This window comes from Nyctereutes procyonoides, unplaced genomic scaffold, assembly GCF_905146905.1.
Source record: "Nyctereutes procyonoides isolate TBG_1078 unplaced genomic scaffold, NYPRO_anot_genome, whole genome shotgun sequence".
In the NCBI taxonomy this organism is placed as follows: domain Eukaryota; kingdom Metazoa; phylum Chordata; class Mammalia; order Carnivora; family Canidae; genus Nyctereutes; species Nyctereutes procyonoides.
In genome coordinates this window covers 5,528,306-5,551,966 of record NW_026575026.1, presented here as the reverse complement: position 1 = coordinate 5,551,966, position 23,661 = coordinate 5,528,306, and the positions used below count along the sequence as shown (strand labels likewise).

Below are 23,661 nucleotides of genomic sequence, written 5' to 3'. Positions count from 1 at the left end.
GGCCTGGCGGGGGGCGGGGCAGCCGCCTGCTCCCGGGCCTGCTTCACCCCTCCGGTGCCCCCGTGCCCGCCGGCCGCAGCCCCGCAGGCCGCAGCCCCGGCCTCCCCTCGGCCGCACTGCCCCTCGGGTATCACGTGGGACCCGCCGCGCTCTCCCGGGGTCACCGGGTCGCGGCCGCCGCCCCTCACAGGCCGCTCCCTCCGCCGCCGCGGGGCTAGCTCAAGGCGGGTCCTACCCGGGTCCGGGTCCGTCTGAAGGGAACCGCTTTGTAGTGAGGTAAGGAGAGGACGTGTAGACTCGGAGCCGCGGCCGCAGCGCATCCTCCGGCCCCGGGGGAGGAGCGGGAGCGTTCCTGGGCCAGGCGGGACGTGGGGATCCCGAGGAACGCGCTAGAACAGCAGGGGAGGCCGGCGTTAGCCCTGGGCTTGGGGGCGCCCACGCAGGCCTGCGGTTCCGGGCAGTCACAACCCAGTGCTTGATTGAAAAGCACGGTCCTCACAGAACCTACACGAGTAAGTTTCAAACTCAATCCAAAGTCCTGACGTGGGGCAGCCCCGGTGGCCCAGCGGTTCAGCGCCGCCCTCGAGCCCAGGCGTGACCCCGGGGTCCGGGATGGAGGCCCGCTCCTCCCTCTGCCTGGGTCTCTGCCTCTCTCTCTCTCTGTGTCTGTCATGAATAAATAAATAAAATATTTTTAAAAATAATAAAGTCCTGACGTGTAAGGAGGATGTAATTTACCCATACGGGCTAAGAAGAGACAGAAAACCCGGTTCAGTAACCATAGGAAAAAAACTAGGCAAAAATCTCAATAAAGACTTTGTCCAAGACTTTCTTCCCTTTGATCAAACAAGTTTTAAAGACCTACCCAGGCCAGGGGCACCTGGCTGGCTCAGTACAGCACGCCACGCGTGACCTCAGGGTAAGGAGTCCAAGCCCCACCCACGATGGGTGTAAAGATTACTTAAAAAAAAGAAAAATCAAGGATGACTCTATGGAACAGAAAAATCCACCAGTTTCACCTTACTTACAAATTCTATCTCAAGAATAAAAGTGAAGAGTAAGTCTTTGACTAGGAGCGCCGGGGGGCTCAGTCATGTAGGCAGCTGCCTTCTGCTTGGGTCATGACCCGAGTCTGGCTTTGGCCCTGGATCAGGCTCCCTGCTCAGCGGGGAGAGCTGCTCTCTTCCTCTGCCCTTCCTCCCAGCTTGTGCTCTTTCTCAAATAATTTTTTAAGAATATTTGAATAAGGGATCCCTGGGTGGCGCAGTGGTTTGGCGCCTGCCTTTGGCCCGGGGCGCGGTCCTGGAGACCCGGGATCGAGTCCCACGTCGGGCTCCCGGTGCATGGAGCCTGCTTCTCCCTCTGCCTGTGTCTCTGCGCCTCTCTCTCTCTCTCTCTGTGACTATCATAAATAAATAAAAAAATTTAAAAAAAGAATATTTGAATAAAATTCACCAAATTACACCAGTTAAGGCAGATACCGATCCTCTGATACATGCTGAAAAATAACCTGATAAATTTTATCCTTTCTAGTTTAAATTTTTTAAAGTAGTTATTAATAGAATTTAACGAAAGGGTATCTGCAAGAAATTCAGAGCATTTATTATCGTTAATGGTGGGACATTAAAAGCATTTCCACTCAAGTCTGTAGCAAAGCAAGTATTTGTTACACACTGCTAGTATCCAGTTATCTGTGCCAGACCATAGCTAAAGCAATCCTAAGAACACTTAAATAAAATATCATATAGGAAACAAAGTTTCATCAATTGCAAAAGATGGGATTCTTTTGGATTTTCTAGGTAAGAGTATGTTCACAAGAGTTCTGCAGTTTAACGGATTAGCACAAAAACCAAACTGCTTTTACCATGACAGCAATGGCCAGTTATAAGATATATTAGGAGAAAGGTATATTTCAGTACAGCAACAAAAATTAAATGCCCAGAAAATGTTACAAAATGTAAGAAATCTTACAAAACCAAGCCCACAAAAAGCTCTGGTTTAATGAAAACGTATGTTGTTCTTCAAGAGAAATACGATTGTAAATCTCTCCAAATCCCGTGAATTTATTAGCACAACCAAAAACTTCCAAGATATGTTCACCAATAGTCAAGAAAATTTTTGCAAAATACATTAGTAGGGTGTTATCTCCATCAAATCTGACAATACACCAGAAAACCAGAATCAAAGCAATTATTTGGGATATCAAATACCTCAAAGAATTTAGTACATAATAGCATTTCAAATCAGAAGAGTGGACTTCAATAATTGGTTTTTGAACTTTTGAATAAAAGTAGCTCTATACCTTACTCTTCAAAAAATCAATTCTTGGGCAGCCCCAGTAGCCCAGCGGTTTAGTGCTGCCTTCAGCTCGGGGTGTGATCCTGGAGGCCCGGGATTGAGTCCCACATCAGGCTCCCTCCATGGAGCCTGCTTCTCTCCCTCTCCCTTTGCCTCTGCCTGTGTCTCTGCCCCTCTCTCTCTCTGTCATGAATAAATAAAATTTTAAAATCTTTTAAAAAAATCAATTCTTGATGAAGATCTAGCTGGATGCATACATGATGTCTTAGAGAATATACTTCATATTTTGAAATTAGTAAAAAATGTATCAATCTGAATACACAGAAATATAAAACATCTATTAAAAAAAAAGACCGCAAAAGTCAAATACAAGTGACCAATCAGTAAACATGGGTAACATAAAAGACTAATCTCTACACTATATGAAAAAACCAACAAAAAAGAGAAAGACAATCATTCAACAGAAAAATGGGTCATGTTAGAAAAGGCACTTCACCTAACATAAAAATGGTCTAAAATAAACTTATGAAAAGATGTCCATCCCTACTAGTGCCAGTTTGTAATTAAAATAAAAATATTTTTTCACTCATTAAATAAAAAAGAAATCTGGTATCAAATGTGCTTAGTAATATGGGGAACGGGTACTCACTCACTGCAGATAAACCATAAATTGACAAGCCATTCTGGGAGCCAACTGAAGTATCTCTTTAAAACTGCCTAACTCTGGTCCAACAATTCAAAAACTATCTCCTGCAGAGAGATCCTTATATGCACCCGAAGAGCCATACAGGATGATGTGCTGTGTTCTTTCAGCATCATTTGTAATTCGGGACAAAAATGAGGAAACTCTCTTAAGCGTCCATTTTAGACTAGATTACGGAACAACTTATTTTTATAAAAGTAAAGAGATTAGGTGTGATTATACTGAAATAAGCCAAGTAGAAAAGTTGCAGAACAAAAAGCATACATTTATGTAAAAATGGAAACTATTTTATTTCCGGCTTACACAGAACATGTATGTACATCCATGGACAAAGGTAGAAAGTTAGGTAGAAAGTTAACGACTGGTACTCACAGGGAAGGCATTAGGATTGAAGGTGATGGCCGAAAATAGATTTATCTCTGATGTTTTTACTAGTAAAGTGTAGTCATATACTACATTTGTAATTTCAAAGGTAAAGAAAAAGCAGTATGCACAAACACATTTTAAGAAACAAATGCACAAAATTATTTGTATTTCTTCCTCCTTTCCTTCCGTGATGAAAACATACAGGTGAGGTTCTGGGAGATTACCTGCCACAATGATGCTAATTCTGTACAAAGATATCTCCAGTAGAAATGATACACTCAACTCCTATATTCTCATTTGAAAGAAAGGAAAATTCAGTTCAAGATTTGTAAAAGCAATACAGGATCTGTTTAGAGCTCCAATTATTTTTAGTGATTTCTGACATCCACATGGTACATGATTGTACACTGAAATTCTGCTTATCTTTAGAAGGCAGTATTTGGGGCAGAGGGAAATACAATTTTTAAGGCTAAACTTAAGTCATGAGCATTTCAGTCAGTAGTTTTTTATTAAATTTATACACATCTCTGAAATCCAGATTGGCATATTTCTTTAGCAGTTTACTAATTCCACCTCAACCATTTAAACAAAAATCCTTTGATATTTAAAGTCACCAACTGATCAACTCCTTGTGAGCATTGTTCTTTCTGGAGATTATTCTGTAAAACCTTATTCTAATGAGAATGACACTGGCATTCGAGTACAAGCTGCATTTTATGAATAACACTACGCTTGAATGTATAAACTAAAAATTGTTTTCAGAGGACTGTGCTCTTAGAATCACTTTAAGTAGATTAAACTTGATATTAATACATCCATTATCAATATGGTTTCCAATTATTAAATTGCCTGTAGCAATAGGGACCGAGTTAAGACACCACCACAGCAGTCCTATTGTATCTTGAAGACCTGCAGTGTAACTGGCGTAACTTGTCCCCGCCTTTTTCTGCTAATTAGTAAAGTGTCTATGTTTGGGACAGCACAATCCCACCATAAAGTCCTCTATCAACCTCTCATTCTGAGGGAGCTTCAGTTAATAGATGCAAAGACTGGCAGCTCGTTCATTCATTGGTGACCTTAGCTGCACCCTTGGAAGACTTCTTTGGCAGCAGGGAAAGGGGATACACACAGCAGGCCCAAGCAGCTGCCGTGATGACCTCTGGCACTTTTCCGGGCAGAGGAATTGCTGACTTTGAATTCGTGTATTGCTGAAGTCTTAACTCATGAAAATAAAGGTAAGAGACCCTGCCAGAACGATCTGGTTTCACAACGGTTAGGAGAGAAAGTGTATGGGCAGTAGTTTCTCCCAAATGAAGAGGTCACGGGTGAGGAAGAACCATCTCTCCAGTGGAATTCAGAATTTCCCTGCCCCGCCCTAAGTACCCAGTCAGCGCTCTCCTACGGAGGCAAAGGCGGGTTTGCCTCGGGAAAGTGCCTCTCACCTTCCTTAGAACAAGTCCCTGTGAGAAAGGGCTCCAGTGGGAGAGCCTGGGGCAGGGTCATAAACCTGCTCTGCCGCTGAGATCCCACAACCACAGGGGAACTTCCCCTCCTGCCTTCTAAGAGCTCTGGCTGCGTTAAGGTCTGAGTCAGTGACCTAAGCTCTAAGACTCCACGATCCAAACTGTCTTCACCACAGGGCACCAAGAAAACAGGCCTTTTTACTTCATATCATGAAGGCACTTTTACAACTCTATTAAACACCAGTTTTATCTTCATTCAGCAATATTTTACATGAAACACCTAACACCTCTTACGTTACACATATTCAAAAAACAGGAGCCGATGACGACAGTTCAAAGAAGTCATACACAAGTAAGTGATGTGAAGAGACTCAGAAAATAAGTATTTTGAGTAGATTCTGTAAGTATTTAAAACAAAAGGTATCATTTTATTTCAAGAAACTAGCATTTGAAGTGAAAAGTGACTACTAGTTAGTAGTTTTGGCAATTCTTTTCTTTTCATGGTGAAACTTAGAAAACAAGACATGAGTTAAACTGAACCCATTTAATAAAAAAGTATTTATTCACATAATTTTATTTTTATAACAAAGCACTTTTTATATAATTTAAAATACACATGCTTTGATTGAAGAGTGACTGTAAATGGATCCAATTTTCTTCAACCTGTGATGATAACTTTGTTATTTCTTCTAGAAGTACTGGCTCTGAAGGAAGCATTTTAAGGTGTAACTGAAAAGAAAAATAGAACATTTGAGAAAATTAAATTTTTGTTTATTCTAGATTTAACCTTCTTACCAAGGAACATTGCAAGATACTATTTTTTCTTTTTAAGATTTTATTTATTTATTCATGAGAGACACAGGCAGAGGGAGAAGCAAGCTCCCTGGAGGAGCCCGATGCAGGACTCGATCCCAGGACCCCAGGATCATGACCTGAGCAGAAGGCAGACGCTCAACCACTGAGCCACCCAGGAGCCGCTCTATCAAACTTTCTTACGAGTTCGTTTCTGGTACTCTCTGTCTCTCCCTTATGAGAACTTAAGTTGTCATCACTCTCCTCCACCTAAGGAACGCCCTGATACAAATAGAGAAACAAAGTCCTACTTCTAACACTAACTCCATATTTCTGTATCTTTAGGTTTCTCCTTTCACTGGAACTCACTGGTAATGAATGACTGATGGCCTTTGGCTTTATCTTCTAAAGATTAAAGTAAATTTATATTCAGGAACTATACAGTTGGTAAATTTGGGAAGGGATATAGAAAAAATTTGTAGCACTTGTTTTTTCAACCTACATGGTATCATCTACATATTTACTTTTAAAATAATTTTAAATAATTAGATCAAGTAAAACCGATTTTATATATATTAATAGGATAGATGGAGTATATCATCTGTTAACACTAAGTCACATCATCTACTTTCTTCAATACAATATACTATTGAAATAAACATGATTTGTCCATTACGTTAGTCATAAAAACCACTGTTCTTGCCAAATGACTTGAAACCCCTTCAACCAGGATAGATGTACTTGATTTCAGCAGCAGAAAAAAACAAAAAGTAAACATGAAATCTAATTTTCTCTTCATGATAATAGAGTGCCAAAATATAATGACTTTAAAAAGTTAATAGTTTAGTATATTGAATCAAATGGACGACACAGAAAAGTCAGGGGAATGTATCAAAATTGTGTTGAGTAAAGGAAAAGACTACAAAGCTGTGCTGTTCAGCTGTCCAATACAATAATCACTAGGTAAAGATGGCTATTTAATTAAATTTCTGTAAAATAAGGAATCCAGTTTCTCAGTCACATTAGCTACATTTCTCAGTGCTCGGTAGTGAAATGTGTCGAGGGGCTGGCATGCTGGACAGAGCAGACAGAGAACACTGCTATCCTTGCAGACAATTCCATCAGACGACGTCACCCTAGAGGAAGGCAAGCTGAGGATTCCTGCCTTACGATGGACTTACCTTTAGAAACAATGCAAGATAGGCCTGGGCTAATTCAAAGTCACGCTTCTTGTCCAACATCATCCCGATCATCTTTAAGAAGCTCTGCATAATGTCTACAGACCCACCACAATCAGGAGACAGGCTTCGCAGCTCTGTTTCAATTCCTGATGGGCCTAATTCTTTTAGAAGGTTAAGAGCAGCTTCATCTGCATTAAGTTTGAAGAATCCAGTTATTACCTACAATCACTTCACTTAAAAGACTATAGTTTCATTTCATGCCCAAGCAACATCTATTTAAATTACACAGGAAAGTCTTCCCATGACTTTATTTTTTACTCTTAAGTAGCAGAATGAACCCCAAATTAAGTAACAATCAATACAAATGATGAGAGAAATACAATAAAAAGTACTAAAAGCACTAAAGTTTTTGCATTCTAAGTTTTTTTCCCCTGCTGTTCAAGCTGTTAAAATCTAATTAATGCCTAGCAACAGACACTTCAAGATGGTCTTACATCAATCAGATGGTCACATATCAATCAGAACAAACCCAAATATAAGAAGGCTGTAAGGTACACACCAAATTAACGGTAGTTGCAAGGAGAATAGGATGAGGTGAGGGTATTTATTTTTCTTTCCTTTTATTGCTATAAAATTTTTTAAAGCATCATATGATCGTTAAGAAACACTAACAATACAGAAATATCTAAGAGGGGGAAGACTCTACACCTTATTCTTACCCACCTAAATTTACTCCTTTTTTCCAGAAAGAAGCACTCTTGTTTTATATGCATCCTACAAGTACATATTCTATACACTTACAACTATTTTTAAAACAGGTATTTGATATTATAATGGCAATAACTATGCTTTTAGCTTTTAGAAAAGGAGTAACACCAATGACAAAAATCTAATAAATTTTATTTTCTGTCCTTCAGTCTATACTAAATAATAGTGCTTTTTCTTCTTTGTGCCTTCAGAAATATAACAAGTTACTCTTTAATGATTCTGCTATTCTTTAGTCATCTATATAATGGCCCATCAGTACCATTATTTGACTTTTGCCAAGGTGGACTGAAGTAATGCCAGTATGAAAACAAAAGCATTTGGATCCAAAAAACAAGAGGATAAATCGAAAAGGAGAATGACCGTGATTTTGTTAATTGCTTATAGTTCGTATTGTTGATCACTATTAGCTACAAACTCTAGCTTTCAAAATTTGAATCTATTATCATAATAAATAAATTTAAAAACTGTCTTAATGGGGTAACTTGGAACTATCTAAAAATCACCTAAGATCAAAGTCTCTGTATTATAAACTGTATTTGTAAATAACAACAAAAAAGACAGGAAGAAAAAACCCACTAATTTTCCATATGGAAAATGTGAAAGGTTCTCAAAGGTTATTATAATATTGATACTCATTTGCGTTTAGTGTCACTTGTCTAACATTAACAATACAAAAGCTAAAATTATTTCACATTAAAATCAAAATTTCACTCCCTTCAAATTTTTACTATCTTTTTTCAACTACTGGAAAACTTGCTAATATTTCACTCAATTTCTCTTCATAAAATGTATTATATAATACATTGATATTTGGTGAAAGATTTCATAATTTAACTTACATTTATTATTTACCAGTCCTTCTTCAAGTTTCAAGCAGAAATCTGATTTTTGAGCTAAAACTCCAAGATTTACCACTTTAGACTTAAACAAAAACAAAAATACATTATTCCAAGAATACGAGCGTAACAAAATTATAGCTTATAATTAAAAGCTGTCATACATTTTGCTTTATATCTGTAAAACTAGGTCTTGATAAAGAACTATAAATGTAGAACACAGAATGCTTCAATTTGGTTTTTACCTGATGGGGATCATTATTTTGCTCAGGTACAGCATATCTGGGTACAAGGCCAGGAACTGTTGGAATAAAAAATGGTGCTGATTTGGGTACTTTGGGTGGTTCCTTTGGTTTATTCTTTTTCTGATTAAAAGGAAATGAGAAAGGGAAAAAAGGACTAATTAGTAATTACCTTGCCAACAGTTTCTAATATTTAATTCCAAATCAATTTTAAAACAAAGTGCAAAAAGTAAACGGAAGGAATGAACTTTCTCAAATTCGAATGCCAAAATAAAGTCCCAACTGACCAAGATTACATATTAAACTGGGCATCTCGGGCAGCCCAGGTGGCTCAGCGGTTTGGTGCTGCCTTCGGCCCGGGGTGTGATCCTGGGGACCCGGGATCGGGTTCCGCGTCAGGCTTCCTGTGTGGAGCCTGCTTCTCTCTCTGCCTGTCTCTGCCTCTTTCTCTCTCTGTGTCTCATTAATAAATAAATAAAATCTTTTAAAAAATAAATAAAAAATAAGTAAAAAAATAAACTGGGCTTCTCAAGGCAGACCTCCAGTGCCCTTGCTGACGAGGGAGAAGAAGAATGACAGGGTTCTGGAGAAGCTCTGAGAGTTCTCATTTTCCTCAAACATATTTATATGAATATTTTGGTAAACAAGTAACAAGTAATTTTGAACTTCTAGCCCTTTTTTGCAAAATGGGCTAGAAAGCAAAACTTAGATAAGTGCTCAACAGTTTCTCAAATTTTTTTTTCTCCAAAAGAAATTTGGAACCAGGGGTAGACTTTGCCACTAGAAAAAATTTGGTGAAATTTTTTTTGTGTGTGAAGAAAAGCCCTGATTCCACCAGGGCTATCACCAGGGATACTGGTGTCCTTGTGGAGGCATACCATAAAAGAAAATTCCTGCACGCAAACAGGACAAGGTACTGCTGCCTGCAGCGTAAGCACAGCCCTTCCTGATGACGGTGGAGACTGCAATAAGGATCACAGTCACACTGAGTTAGAAAGGAGAGACACTGAGATGTAAATAAGAACAAAAGGCTTCTGCAGGTGCTCCATAGGGCTCTGGAAATTATCTAACCTCACAAGAAAAACCAAAAGGAGAAAAGTTACCCACAGGGAAAATGTTAAAATTCTAACTTCTTTCATTCAATAAGAAATAAAAATATTGGGGTTTTTAGCATATTTCTCCCATAAAGATCATTCACTCAGGAGTTTTTGTTGTTGTTGTTGTTTTGTTTTGTTTTTTTGAAGATTTTATTTATTCATGAGAGACAGAGACAGAGAGGCAGAGACACAGGCAGAGGGAGAAGTAGGCTCCATGCAGGGAGCCCGATGCAGGACTCGATCCCATGACCCCAGATCATGTCCCAGGCCAAAGGCAGACACTCAACCGCTGAGCTCCCCAGGGGTCCCCTTCACTCAGGTTTCTAGGGAAGTTTTTATGCAGAACAAAACTGTATCTGAGCACAGAACAGAGCTGTCCAACACCTTAGCTCAATGAATTGGGCATTATTCTGATTGCTCCCTTCACACTAGTCTACTTGGGACTTAACACACTGCTTTTAAAGCTATCCCATAAAGTATTCCCTTTACAGCTGACACCCTGGGCAACATGATGGACAGATTTCATAACTATGTTCCGACACGATGCACACTAAAGCTAATGCCCAATCTGTCACAAAGTGAGCAAGTAGAAACAAGAATATTTAACTTCTGAGAGGAAAATTAACACATGAAAACTCTTCTTATCCAAGACACACCTATCTTTTTTGGTGCTAAGTAATCAATTACAAAAACACCCTATCTTGTCATAGTTATCTATGTCAGTTCTCACACTATTTTATGCCTGGCCCACCATGTCACTTAGTATACACATAACCTCTAATGCATGTGGAGATGTATATCTAAACAATCAAGTTTCATAAAACAACATTTATCCTTACTATCAGAGGATAATCTTTGAAGTTTTCTATTCTATTAAATTATTTTGCTACTCACAAATATGGAGTCATAAAATATGCTTTGGAAAATACTAACATGCCATAATTTTCCATTTCTCATGTAAAACTATGAATTCCTCAAGGACAAAGGAACTAGGATTTTTTTCACTGCTGTTGTCCTTAGGACATTACCCAGTACTTAGTTCATATTAATTTATGTGCCTGGACTCAACACAGCAAGCTATAAAAATATTCTTGGGAGTTGACAGTAAGATATGGAATAATCAATGAAGCTTAATTAAAAGACCAGCAAAAGTCTTCTTTTCATACCCAAGTACCTAGCAATAGAAATATCACACATCACAGCAGCCATTTAAAACAAAAAAAAGTCAAAAAAAGTTTATTAGATTTAAAACACCCAATTTTTAATGGTGTGCCCTTTTGTTCAGGGCCCTCAAAGTCAATTTCTATAGGGAAAGAATCCTATAATAATCATATTGGATAAAACAGTATTCAACTAGTATTTTCTACTACCTTAGGCATTAACTGTTCCTTCTGAAACTCTCCAAATAGAGGAGCTATCTCTACTAAAGAATATGCTTCTGGAATGTGTCTTTAGGAGCCAATATTAAGCGTTCTAAGCAATACCTTAATAACATCAAGATTAAGAAGATTTTTCCACCGTGATTCAGGGAGGAGTGACAGTGTCACCAACTGCTCATTCAACTGTTCTGGGGAATCATACTCTATCATTTCATCACTTGGTTCTATGGTTTCTTCTGAAAATTCCACATCTTAAAACAAAAAAATTTCAGGTGAAACAAATTAATGCAGAATGAGATTTCTGTCAGATAAAAAGCAACTTATTTATTCTAAATCCATTAGTATTTCATACCATGTTAACTGAGCATAGCCTTATAAAACTCTACTGACTTCATTTCCTGACCTCATATTGTCTACAACTCCCATGACCAGTTCCAAAACACTTATCCACTGGTATACTACTTAATTTCTTATCAATACTGTATCAATTATATTTTTGCAATTAATTCATGAAGTCATTCAAAATATTTCCTACCAGTTAGAAAATACTTTGAAGGAATGGATTAAACTTTGCCTTCAGTAGTAATATCCCTGTTAGGTTTATGATATTATACTTCAAAACTACTATTTTGTGATTACCTTCGTTTTGACAAGTACCAGGAAGCATCACTACTAAAGGAACATAATCTGTGGGAAGTGGCCGTAGTGAAACAACTGAATACAGGGAAATATTGGACCTGAGAAATAAACATATAAACAATTTTAAAAACTTATAAAAATAGATTTTTCTGAGAAACTTCAGTTACTGGCAATAATCTCTACTATCCTGCACTCAGCGTCAGATTCCATCATTTTGAAGTAAAAAAAAAAAAAAAAAACTCAAAGTATTATTTTGAAAATGCCTCGATTTGTATCACAGATGTCATCACAAGAAAGCTGTGCATAAACATTATAAACAGAGTCTTATTTATTTATTTATTTATTTATTTATTTATGATAGAGACAGAGAGACAGAGAGACAGAGAGACAGAGAGAGAGAGAGAGAGGGGCAGGCAGAGACACAGGCAGAGGGAGAAGCAGGTTCCATGCACCGGGAGCCCGACGTGGGATTTGATCCCGGGTCTCCAGGATCGTGCCCTGGGCCAAAGGCAGGCGCTAAACCGCTGCGCCACCCAGGGATCCCCAGAGTCTTTATTTTCAATGTAGTACAAAAAAGTATTTTTTTGAGAGATCAGTAGTAGATAAAACTTTATAAGATAACATATATCTGTATTGTTTTGACAAATGGCAACACCTCCATTTAGGGAAATCATTACTGAAGGAAAGATGGACTCAGAGAATTAAGTCAGAGAGAGAATATGCTGATTAGATACTTTGCGTTGCTGAAGTTACGGACTTTCCCTTCTTTAGAATGATCCTCTAAACTGGTCATGTGTTAACCCTGTACCATGGCCTTGGATGACTAATCAAGATGTAGAGAACTCTCCCAAAGTGGGCTAATCAGATTCTCTTTCCCATACATTATAAATCTGGAATATAAAATAACAATTGGGAGTATCAGATCCTGAGTTTCATTAATAGTGGCACTATATACTCTTGCTGAGGTCCCACAGGTACTCTACTATTCTTCTCTTGTCTTGACTATTCAAGCTTCTTAGATTCTAGCAGATACTCTATTTTGTATATTAGAGTGGCCAGAGTCTATTTCTATTATATATTTATTTTCACATCCTAAAAATCTATAAAATTTTAAAGGAATCCACTTTTTTCTCTTTAATAAGAATTAAAGGAATTAGACATCTGAATTCAGAAAATAGGTAAAATTTTTCTAGACTCAGATGATGGACCACTTATCTTGAACTCTTACATGTTCATCATCACCACCATAAATATCTTTACATGGTTATGAAGAGTTATGTAACTAGAATGAATGAATCTTAGAAAGCATTTTGCCCATACTTATAGCTTACTTTGTAGATAAAGAAGGCTGAGTTGAGAAGCTGGCCAAAGTCATAAAGTAGTCCTGGGCTGTGGCAGAAGGCCAGGGCCTGGCTAGGGACTCCCTTTCCCTAACATTGTAAAATTCACTTGAGCTATTCTGCAAATAAAAGCCAAATATGATAACCAGTGATCCCCCATCGTCCCTCATGCCCCGTGGCTCAGTCGGTAAGTGGCCAACTCTTGATTTTGCTTCAAGTCTTGGAATCCTGGGATTGAGCCATGGATGGAGCTCTACACTCAGCAGGGAGTCAGCTCTAAGACTGATAAATCTTAAAAAAAAAAAAAAAAAAAGCCAAACGTGATAAATAAAAATCAGTCATATGGTTTAGAATTTCACACACAGGGAAAGATACCTAAATTATCAAGCAGATGCTGAATCAGTCACAAACTTATGGTCAATTAATTTCTATTTTATAAATTAAAAAAACCAAAACTAAATGACAATGTTAGCAACACGACTTTCTGACAATATCATCGTCCTCCTTACCTAGAACAAAAATGTATGAAATAACTTACCAGAGATAAATTCCAAGGTGGTCCACATGGGAAGTGGCCAGAAAGTCTCCAGTAGGGGACATGGTAACATTGAGAGGAGCGGAGTCCACCAAAAAGCTGTCTATAAGGCTATAAAAAAAAAAAAAAATTATAAAGTATTTGAACTGTACCAAAAAAGGAAGTAACTCACAAAATATATCTTTGTAAAAGAACAAGGGATCAGAGATGAAGAAAACTCATTTTTGACGTTCACAAATGAACACCAGAAAGCCATCACTAACAAAGAGCTTTATTAAGTTAATATGTAATAATCATTTGTCTTGATGAGTAAGACCAAGAACACTAAACAGACCAATTAACTGAAGAAAGTTTGAACAATATTCCCTACTGTGTACTAAAGGAAATGCTCTATTTTTCTGGAATACTATTTTGGTAGACTGAATTGGAGACAAATTCTGAAGATGTAACACATTTAAAATAAATCTGATTACCAGTATTCTCCTATATATTTGTTATTCCATTGAAATTTTAAAAAGGCTTAGTCAACACAAGGAAGTAATAAAATAAAATAGCTGGAAGTAAGAATAAGAAAATAATAATGGAATTACTTTTTGAGTAATTCTAACTATTTTTCAAATAGGTAACTGTACTATATGCGAAACATGAAAATTCGGTCTGCAGACCATAACCGCAGAACAGCTTATGGAAGCCAGTCTCACAACTTTAAAATGCTGAAAGAGTTAAAAATTGGGGAGGAAAAGGGAGTGATCACGCCTCTGTAGGAGACACAAAAGAGGATTTTCTTTTTTTAAGATTTTTTTATTTTTTATTTATGAGAGTGAGAAAGAGAGAGAGGCAGAGACATAGGCAGAGGGAGAAGCAGGCTCCATGCTGGGAGCCTGACGCGGGACTCGATCCCAGGACTCCAGGATCGGGCCCTGGGCCGAAGGCAGGCGCCAAACCGCTGAGCCACCCAGGGATCCCCAAAAGAGGATTTTTCAAAGAACAAAGAGAGGAGTTGAAAAGTTGGCCAAGGTCATAAAGCAGTCCTGGGCTGTGGCTTGAAGGCCAGGGCCTGGCTAGAGACTCCTTTTCCCTAACATTGTAAAATTCACTGAGCTATTCTGCAAATAAAAGCCAAATATGATAGCCCCGTCATCCCCACCCCCCCGCCCCCATCGTGGCTCAGTCGGTAAGTGGCCCATCTCAAATCTCAGAGATTGAGATTGAGCCTTACATATGAACAAAGTCTCCACAGATGTTGTTGATACAGAAAGTACTTCCTGGCTGAGGAAAATGTGGGGCACAAAGGGAACGAAAATGCAAATAGGTACAAGTGAGTGTTGGTTTGGTATATAAACAGGTGCATAAGCATAAGGCTGAGTACAGCACCTTGAATTCAACCATATGAGTTTATCTTTAAATCAATGGAAAAGTCACTAAAGGCTTTTCAGCAGATAGTGGTGTAATCTTCACCTTCCTAAGAAAATCTGCCATCAAAATGTCGAATACATCTGAACAGGAAGTACAGTGAGATTATGGTAGTAGTCACCTGACCAATGGCGGCAGGAGGAAATGAAACAAGGTGGATCTAAGGAGTAAAGAAAAGTCTAACCCACTGGCATCTTGTAAAGGAGGCTTCTTACGCTGGCTGAGTGTGAATACTTTGTATTTTAAGAGAAGCATACTGGGTTTTTTTTTTAATTTTTTTTTTAATTTTTATTTATTTATGATAGTCAGAGAGAGAGAGAGAGAGGCAGAGACACAGGCAGAGGTAGAAGCAGGCTCCACGCACCGGGAGCCCGACGTGGGATTCGATCCCGGGTCTCCAGGATCGCGCCCTGGGCCAAAGGCAGGCGCCAAACCGCTGCGCCACCCAGGGATCCCAAGCATACTGGTTTTAATCACAGCAAACTACATTATTCACTGAAGCCAATACATTATCCATGGGAAAACTCTACAAAGTGACTGAAGTTTAAAATCCACATTAAGGGGCACCTGGGTGGCTGTCAGTTAACTGTCTGACTCTGGATTTCAGCTCGGGTCATGATCTCGGAGTCCGGAGATGGAGACCCGTGTCAGGCTCCACGCTGAATGTGGCACCTGCTTAAGGTTCTGTCTCTCCTCCTGCCCACCCCTCCCTTTTCTCCTCACCTCTCTAAAACAAAGAAAAAATCCACATGAAATAAAACATTATTTCAAGAAAAAAAATAATAGCAGTGAACACTTTTTTAGTGCTCCATGCTAGGAAGTAACCTGAGTGCTTGAGTCCACTTAATTTAATCCTCACAACTCTCTGAGGCAGATCTGTCCTACATAGATCAGAAAAATGAGGTCTAGTTAAGATTTAAACACCTGCTCAAGGTAGAAAGCAACTGAGCTAAGGACTGTCATCCAAGCAGCTGAACTCTTCATCTCTATAAACTCAGCAAAACTACTAAAACTAAAGATACAATAAACAGCTCAAGGGCATATGCAGACCCAGAGGATCCTTACACTGGTGATCCCTGGAACATACTCTAAACAGCTCAAATGTAAATGAAGATTCTCCAGTGATGATATTAAGTGACTTTTTCATGTCAAAATCTTTCTGTATTTGTTCAGAATGATTAAAAATGTAACTTTCAGTAATGAACGCAAGATAGGAAAATAAGACTAAAATTAGTACTAAAGACACACACACACACACAAATACACAGCAAAGTGTGCTCAGGACAATGTTTAATTGTTAGTTATGGGAAAAAAGTGAGTAAGAACCTGTCTAATTTCTGTTCAAACCTACTTTGGAAACTCCTAAGAATGGCTTCTCTTAGAAATCAAGGGGATTTGGGGAAAAACAAAACATGTGCTAAACAATTACTATATAACAGAAGCAGTTAAATTATTTATACTAATTCACTTAATCCTAGCAATCCAGAACAGAAACATTACCTCAGTGTATATAGATGAAGATCAAACCTAAACAATTTCAGATCTTACCATTTCTTGTGTCTCGATCAATATTTGTTCATTAAAACTTCCGTGAACATTAAAACTTCCTAACATATTTACAATCTGTTAAAAAGAGAATCTAATGCTTGAACAAATTTATTTTACTTGATACTGAAATTATTTCACCAAATTCATTGTGTAACCTGGATTCCACAGCTGTTTTGTGTGGATTGGCTCTACATTATGTAAAAGTATCAAACAGAGAAAGGTGATTTCCACATACACAGCTTATTTTACATTGCCACATTAGTTCATAAAGTTTCAGTGAACAGGCTTAACGCTACACCAAACTACCACATAGTCTTCTGCTAATCCCACAAAATGAAATGTCCTAGGTAAATGATACATATTTTTGAGAACATTAAAATTCCCATTCTAAGGGATCAGATTTTTAAGCACAGAAAATTGCATATACAAGTAACATTAAGGAAGTAATTTTTTTAAAAGATTTATTTATTTTTAGAGAGAGAGAGCATGAGCAGGAGGGCCAAAGAGAGAGAGAGAGAGAGAGAATCTCAAGCAAACTCCTGAGTGTGGAGTCCCACATGGGGCTTGATCTCACGACCCCCAGATCCTGATCCCAGCCAAAATCTGGGGTCAGCCACTTAACTGACTGTATCACCTAGGTGCCCCTGGATTGGTTTTATGTTGCCTTGGTCATTGCAACTTTGCTTGTACTTGCAATCAGAAATTTGATCTTACTGTTGCTTTATTATTTGGTTATAAAATTTTCTTATCCCAGTTCAATTTGTTTTTCATTCCAACACTGACTGTTCAGCCATTATTTGTTTTGTTCCCATGTTTCTGTTCTCTTTAAAATAAAGCTTTGCTTTATTTCACTTCACTTCGGTCCACATGCGAGCTGATGCTTGTTTTCGCCACATGCAAGCACAGCTTCAGTGCTGTACAGACAATGATAGGACAGCCTTGTGTTTGAAGAGTATCTCTTTGAGTTTGGTTTTCACTCCTTACCTCTTCCCTTTTGCCTTATCTGCCTGAACTCCCCATGTACAGTCACTTAACTACAGTCATCCCATTCCCTGTATCCATTTACTGCTGTAAGATTCCAATGGCTCTCTGCTGCCAAAAAAAAAATCAGTGGTGGTTGGAAAGAGAGTATTTATGGCAGGTTTCTCTCTCTCTCTCTCTTTTTTTTAATTTATTCATGAGAGACCGACACAGAGAGAGAGAGGCAGAGACACAGGTAGAGGGAGAAGCAGGCTCCATGCAGGGAGCCCGATGTGGGACTCGATCCCGGGTCTCCAGGATCATGCTCTGGGCTGAAGGTGGCGCTAAACCACTGAGCCACCCAGGCTGCCCTTATGGCAAGTTTCTGTTAAAATTGATGATCTACCCAAACTCTGCTATTCTTTTCTTAAAGTGCTTTTGTCTTTTTGCAATTCTGTTTACCTTAAGATTCACTTGACCATTATTAACTCAGTATTATACAAAGTTCACATTGGACTGAACCTTTTTGCTTAACTAACTGTGCCACCCAGGCACCCTTAAGTAATTTTTTATTACATTCTAAACTAATGTAAACAGCATCTAGATGTTCAATCTCCAAAGTATCAGAATTATCTCACACTGGTATCTTTAATGAACAGAACAAAAGGGATGGTTTTGCCTCAGTGAGAAACCCAAAACAATGTTCTATTCCAACTATATTCATGTAATGCTCCATTGAAAGCAGGGGTCAGAGGGTGAGAAAGAAGAAAATGTAAATTTCTATTAAGCTATTTCCTTTTACATTTTTCTCACTCCAAAGGGGTTCAATTTGAACTTCTTAATAGGTTAAAAACAACCAGAAATAAGAGGTGGTAGTGATAGGGGATGCCAGATAATTTCAGGGATAAAAAATTTCAACTCTGTTTCTCTGAGAATCCTACAAACACATGAAAATTTTCAGCACTTAAAAACATTTTACGGAAACAGTTCAAAATCCATGCAATCTGCTTTAGATAGGTATTACAACAAATGGATACGCCTGTATGTAACCACACTCAAAGGTCTGCTCACAGATGGCTTCACTTTTCAGACTATGTAATAAGTAAACTCACTCTTTAACATGTTACGTAAATGATGAACCTGCTTACTGAAGAAAGAACTAGGAGTATTCAAGGATTGCTCCAGTAATTATGTTTTTAAAAAGGGGGGGGAAACCAAAAAACCCAACAGTTACCTATGGTCATATGATGAAATACTAATCCTCACTTCCTTATTATCTTCTACATCAACAAAAGTAATTCATCCTTAGAACATGATGCAACCAAAGTTGATTATCACCAACTATTGGGAAATTTGTTTCTTTCTCCTACGCTTATTATAGCAAAATGTCACTTACAAACTATGCTACCTTGGGTAAAATAACTTCTCTCTGAGCCTCCATTTCCTCATATGTAAAATGGAACTAATTACAGTAGTAGTGTCTACAGCTATATTAAGTGCCTAGCACTCATGGTAAACGTCAGCTTAGTTGCAATCAGGCAGCAGCAGCTATGTGATACTGCTTTTCAAACTCTCATTCGACCTGCCTCATGGCTGAACCAAAAAGCACTTAATGTTTTTCTTTATTAAAATATATTTTGGTTCAATCAACCGGTGTAGAAATTATTACATTTTCTTTTAACTATCTCTTTGTGACTCATTTCTTGCTCATGTGTGTCTCCTAGCTTCCCTCTGTATTCACTTAATACTATCTCAGTGCTCATCTAAAAGTAAGATATCAGACTGCCAGATTTAAATGTGTTCAACTTTCTACTGAAGAAATTCAGCAAAAAGGCTAAGGTTGAGTCAAAGACTGATGGGTTTGAATACTACTTTCAGATCCAAATATAAGCTTACCACTTTAAAAATATTAACCCATCTCTCCCATCTAATGTGAAAAAGTAGTGAAAGGTAAATTATACTAACTCTACTACTTGTACAACTTTTCTACTGTAAAGAAATTCAATTATAATATTCATTTTTAGAAGACAGTGAAACTCCAAGAAACAAAGGACTACTAGCATTTCTAATGTAGCCTTCGAAAAAAGGTTTTAAAAATAAGAAAATACCAACTTTATGTGAACTTTTTAAAGCCAGAAGACAAAACCAACAACTATATTTTGTTTTACTGTATTTTAAGTGAAAAAGAGCCCTGTGGACAAAGGTCCCTGTTATTAGGGCTGGACCCATTAGACACTGTTGAAGTGCATATTCCAAATCTTCTACGTGTTCTAGACAGTAGCTGTGCCTCATTCCTGCATCAAAGTTAAAGGGAAATGAGCACATCAGGGTTTTTCCTTTCTAAAGGTCAAGTTGCTTTCAGGTATAAACTTATCAATTCCTAAGAAAAGAGGAAGTACAATTGGACAGAGATTAATTTAGGAATATTTCAGAGGCTTAGAAAGTGCCATCCTCCTTCTCATTTTCCCCACATTTACTTAAAGTATGTTCCTGTTAAAATGGACACTTCACTATTCCCATCAACATCTTCATATTCGTCCAAGCAATACTGTTAAGTGATATGCTTTTAAACTGTGTCTATTCCTACATAATTTTTAACAACAAAGCTAGCTCCCTTGCTCTTTTCTGTAGGTCTCCACTGTTCCAATTATGTAACAGAAGTAGATAATTTTTCTAAGTGCTTCTTTTTCTAACAAGTTTCATGTGAAACAGATTTCTGAACACTGCTGGGTTTTGCCCAAATCTTTTTTTCTTTTCTTTTAAAGATTTTATTTATTTATTCATGAGAGAGAGAGAGGCAGAAACACAGAGGGAGAAGCAGGCTCTGTGCAGGAAAGTCTGATGTGGGCCTTGATCTCAGGTCTCCAGGATCACGCCCTGGCCTGAAGGCGGTGCTAAACCGCTGAGCCACCTGGGCTGCCCCGGGTTTTGCCCAAATCTTAACACATTTTCGTTACTTTAAGGTCTCTCAAACATCTTTTTTCAAGAATTTTGTTAGAGACAGAAAAGATGTAATATACACAAAGGAAAGTTAGGGTTTTTGGCCTTTTAACTAAATTCACTATAAACAACAAAAAGACACTCCACAGAAGTTTGCAGTTCTAAAATCTGAACTCTACCAGTATCTGGAGTATCAAAAGGGTCAAGTAAGCTTTCTTAAAGTTTATGCAACTCACTTCTATATCTCAATTTTGCAGGAACAGAAAACCTAAGAGACACCGCGTTTCCTTACTACTATCTTTTACAGCACTACTCCCTGCTGTTTAAAAGATCAAAAACACTCCAAGGACAAAATAGAGTAAGGTCAGAAAAATCCCCAAATATATTTACATTCAAAAGGCATACAATTATTGAACTACAGGTAAAAGTTACATGTAAAGACAATTACTGAGGGATCCCTGGGTGGCGCAGCGGTTTGGCGCCTGCCTTTGGCCCAGGGCGCGATCCTGGAGACCCGGGATTGAATCCCACGTTGGGCTTCCGGTGCATGGAGCCTGCTTCTCCCTCTGCCTGTGTCTCTGCCTCTCTCTCTCTCTCTCTCTGTGACTATCATAACTAAATAAAAAAATTAAAAAAAAAAAAAAAAAAAAAAAAAGACAATTACTGAGAAATCTTCTGACAGAGGTTAGGGATTTAAAAATAAACTCACCACCCAGATGGAAGGTCCCAAGTTCTAACAGAACAATCCATTGAAGCACTTATTAACCAACGACCATCAGGACTGAAAGCCTTCAAAAAAAAAAAAAAAAGGATATATATATATATATATACAACATGTGTGCGTATTTACATACATATGCTTGTGTCTGTATATTTAAAGCTTAAAAAATGTAAGAAATGTAAACAAGATGTAGGTTTCATTAAAAATAAGCCTGCGTAAAATTTAGACTACACCTTATTGCATAAAAAAGTATCACTTCTTATATACCATTGGTTGGATAAATATAATTAAGCTTTTATATGAATTACAAGAAGTTTTACAAGTTAACAGTATCCAATTTTTAATTTACTCCATAATCTCCTATAGACAGTTAACTGACTACAAAACATTTTTAGCATAAAACTGCTATTCCAAGAACATTCATTACAAATATTTTGTTAGCCTAATTTCATTTATAAAATTATGTGAAAGAAACAAAAGTTCTACTGAAGAGTCTATATATTTCGACTGACTTTCTAAGAATCCAAAGTGATTTTGAAGAATGTAAATACTCTTAAAATACTAAAGTTACTAATGAGTAACTTTTTCTTGTAGTTTCAATTAAAAAACTTTTATAATGATGTTTCATTTCCAAAATAAAATTTAAAACTATAATAATCTGGGACTTCTGGGTGGCTCAGTGGTTGAGCGTCTGCCTTCAGCTCAGGGTTGTGATTCCAGGTCCTGGGATTGAGTCCCGCCATCAAATTCCCCACATGGAGCCTGCTTCTCCCTCTGCCTGTGTCTCTGCCTCTCTCTGGGTCTCTCATGAATAAAGAGATAAAATCTTAAAAAAAAAAAACCTGTAATAATCAGAATTTCAAAATAAATTTAAATAATAGATTACTTATGTCACCTTAAAGAAGCTGTATCTATTTTATTGACAGAGTGGAGAAAGCACTCTCATTTCCCTGTAGCATAAAAGTATTGTGAAGCTTAGATCAGGTCGTATGTGAATCTAAATACCACCAGGATTATGACCTTCAATACTGACAGATGATAATGGGCTAAACAGATGAACAGATGTTCACTGGGTTGCAGTGATACTGTGGAAACGCAAATCTTAAGGTACAGTGAACTCAATTTACAAAATAGTGCACATTAACAAAGGAAAAGGAAAAATGACTCTGATTATGTTATAAATGCTCAGAGGTTTAATTAAACAGGAGTAACTTATTATTAAGTAGGAGATATTCCAGATACACAAGGTCAAAGTAAGGTTTGAAAAGGAAAGAAATACAAAGAACAAGCTGACACTGACTGGTTTCAAAAATGCCTCAAAAAATTTCATCAAGGAAAAAAATCAAGGGACACCTGGGTGGCTCAGTGGTTGAGCGTCTGCCTTCAACTCAGGGCGTGACCCTGGGGTCCCGGGATCAAGTCCCACATGGGAGACTGCTTCTCCCTCTGCCTATGTCTCTGCCTCCTCTCTCTCTGGGTCTCCCATGAATAAATAAAATCTTTTTTTTTTATTTTTATTTATGATAGTCATACAGAGAGAGAGAGAGAGGCAGAGACACAGGCAAAATAGGCCAGCCCCGGTGGCGCAGCGGTTTGTTTGTTTGTTTGTTTATTTATTTATTTATTTATTATTATTTTTTATTTAATAAATAAAATCTTAAAAAAAAAAAAAAAAACGAAAGAAAAGTTTTAAAAAGATTTTCATCAAAATTACTCCACTCCAGACAGAACACAAAAGACTCCTAACTCTGGGAAACGAACCAGGGGTGGTGGAAGGGGAGGTGGGCAGGGCGGGGTGACTGGGTGATGGGCACTGAGGTGGGCACTTGACAGGATGAGCACTGGGTGTTATTCTATATGTTGGCAAATTGAACACCAATAAAAAATAAATTTATAATAAAAAAAAATAATAAAATAAAAAAAATTACTCCACTCCTGCTTTCATTTCTATAGAGGCTATCACAACATATTCTGTCAATGGGTAGTCCTGCCAATCTCCACCTGCAGAACAACACAATTTCCTGACCACCCCCCACTTTAAAGATTTTATTTATTTATTAATGAGAGTCACAGGGAGAGAGGGAGAGAGGCAAAGACACAGGCAGAGGGAGAAGCAGGCTCCCTGCAGGGAGCCCGGCGTGGGACTCGTGGGACTCAATCACGGGTCTCCAGGATCACACTCTGGGCTGAGGGCAGCGCTAAACCGCAGAGCCACCCAGACTGCCCTTTTCCCCATATTTTTAAGGGAATGGATAACCACTGCAAGTTCTGATTTTTGATGCGAGAACAGATACATAATGTAGCTATTGGAATTGCCACTGAATCGCTCAGATTTTAACTTTTTTGTTTTCAAGTAAATCAAAGTGACTGTGATTAATAAAAAGTTACAATATATACTTAATGTAGTTCTCAATATATAGTTTTCCAACTATCATATCCC

General features: G+C 38.0%; 1 protein-coding gene across 2 annotated transcripts in view; it reads right to left on the bottom strand.

Moving 5' to 3' along the window:
- Positions 1–5,359: 5,359 nt before the first annotated feature.
- WDR36 (WD repeat domain 36) overlaps positions 5,360–23,661 on the bottom strand; it is a 42,489-nt gene continuing 24,187 nt past the window's right edge. For both annotated transcript variants that reach the window (XM_055315284.1, XM_055315285.1), the window contains exons 16-23: positions 21,210–21,289; positions 13,643–13,750; positions 11,765–11,862; positions 11,231–11,376; positions 8,653–8,772; positions 8,411–8,492; positions 6,804–6,991; positions 5,360–5,559 (exon numbers count right to left, since the gene is read on the bottom strand). In XM_055315284.1, coding sequence (XP_055171259.1) covers positions 5,410–5,559; positions 6,804–6,991; positions 8,411–8,492; positions 8,653–8,772; positions 11,231–11,376; positions 11,765–11,862; positions 13,643–13,750; positions 21,210–21,289 — 972 coding nt within the window. In that variant the 3' untranslated portion in view covers positions 5,360–5,409. The remainder of the gene's footprint in view (positions 5,560–6,803; positions 6,992–8,410; positions 8,493–8,652; positions 8,773–11,230; positions 11,377–11,764; positions 11,863–13,642; positions 13,751–21,209; positions 21,290–23,661) is intronic.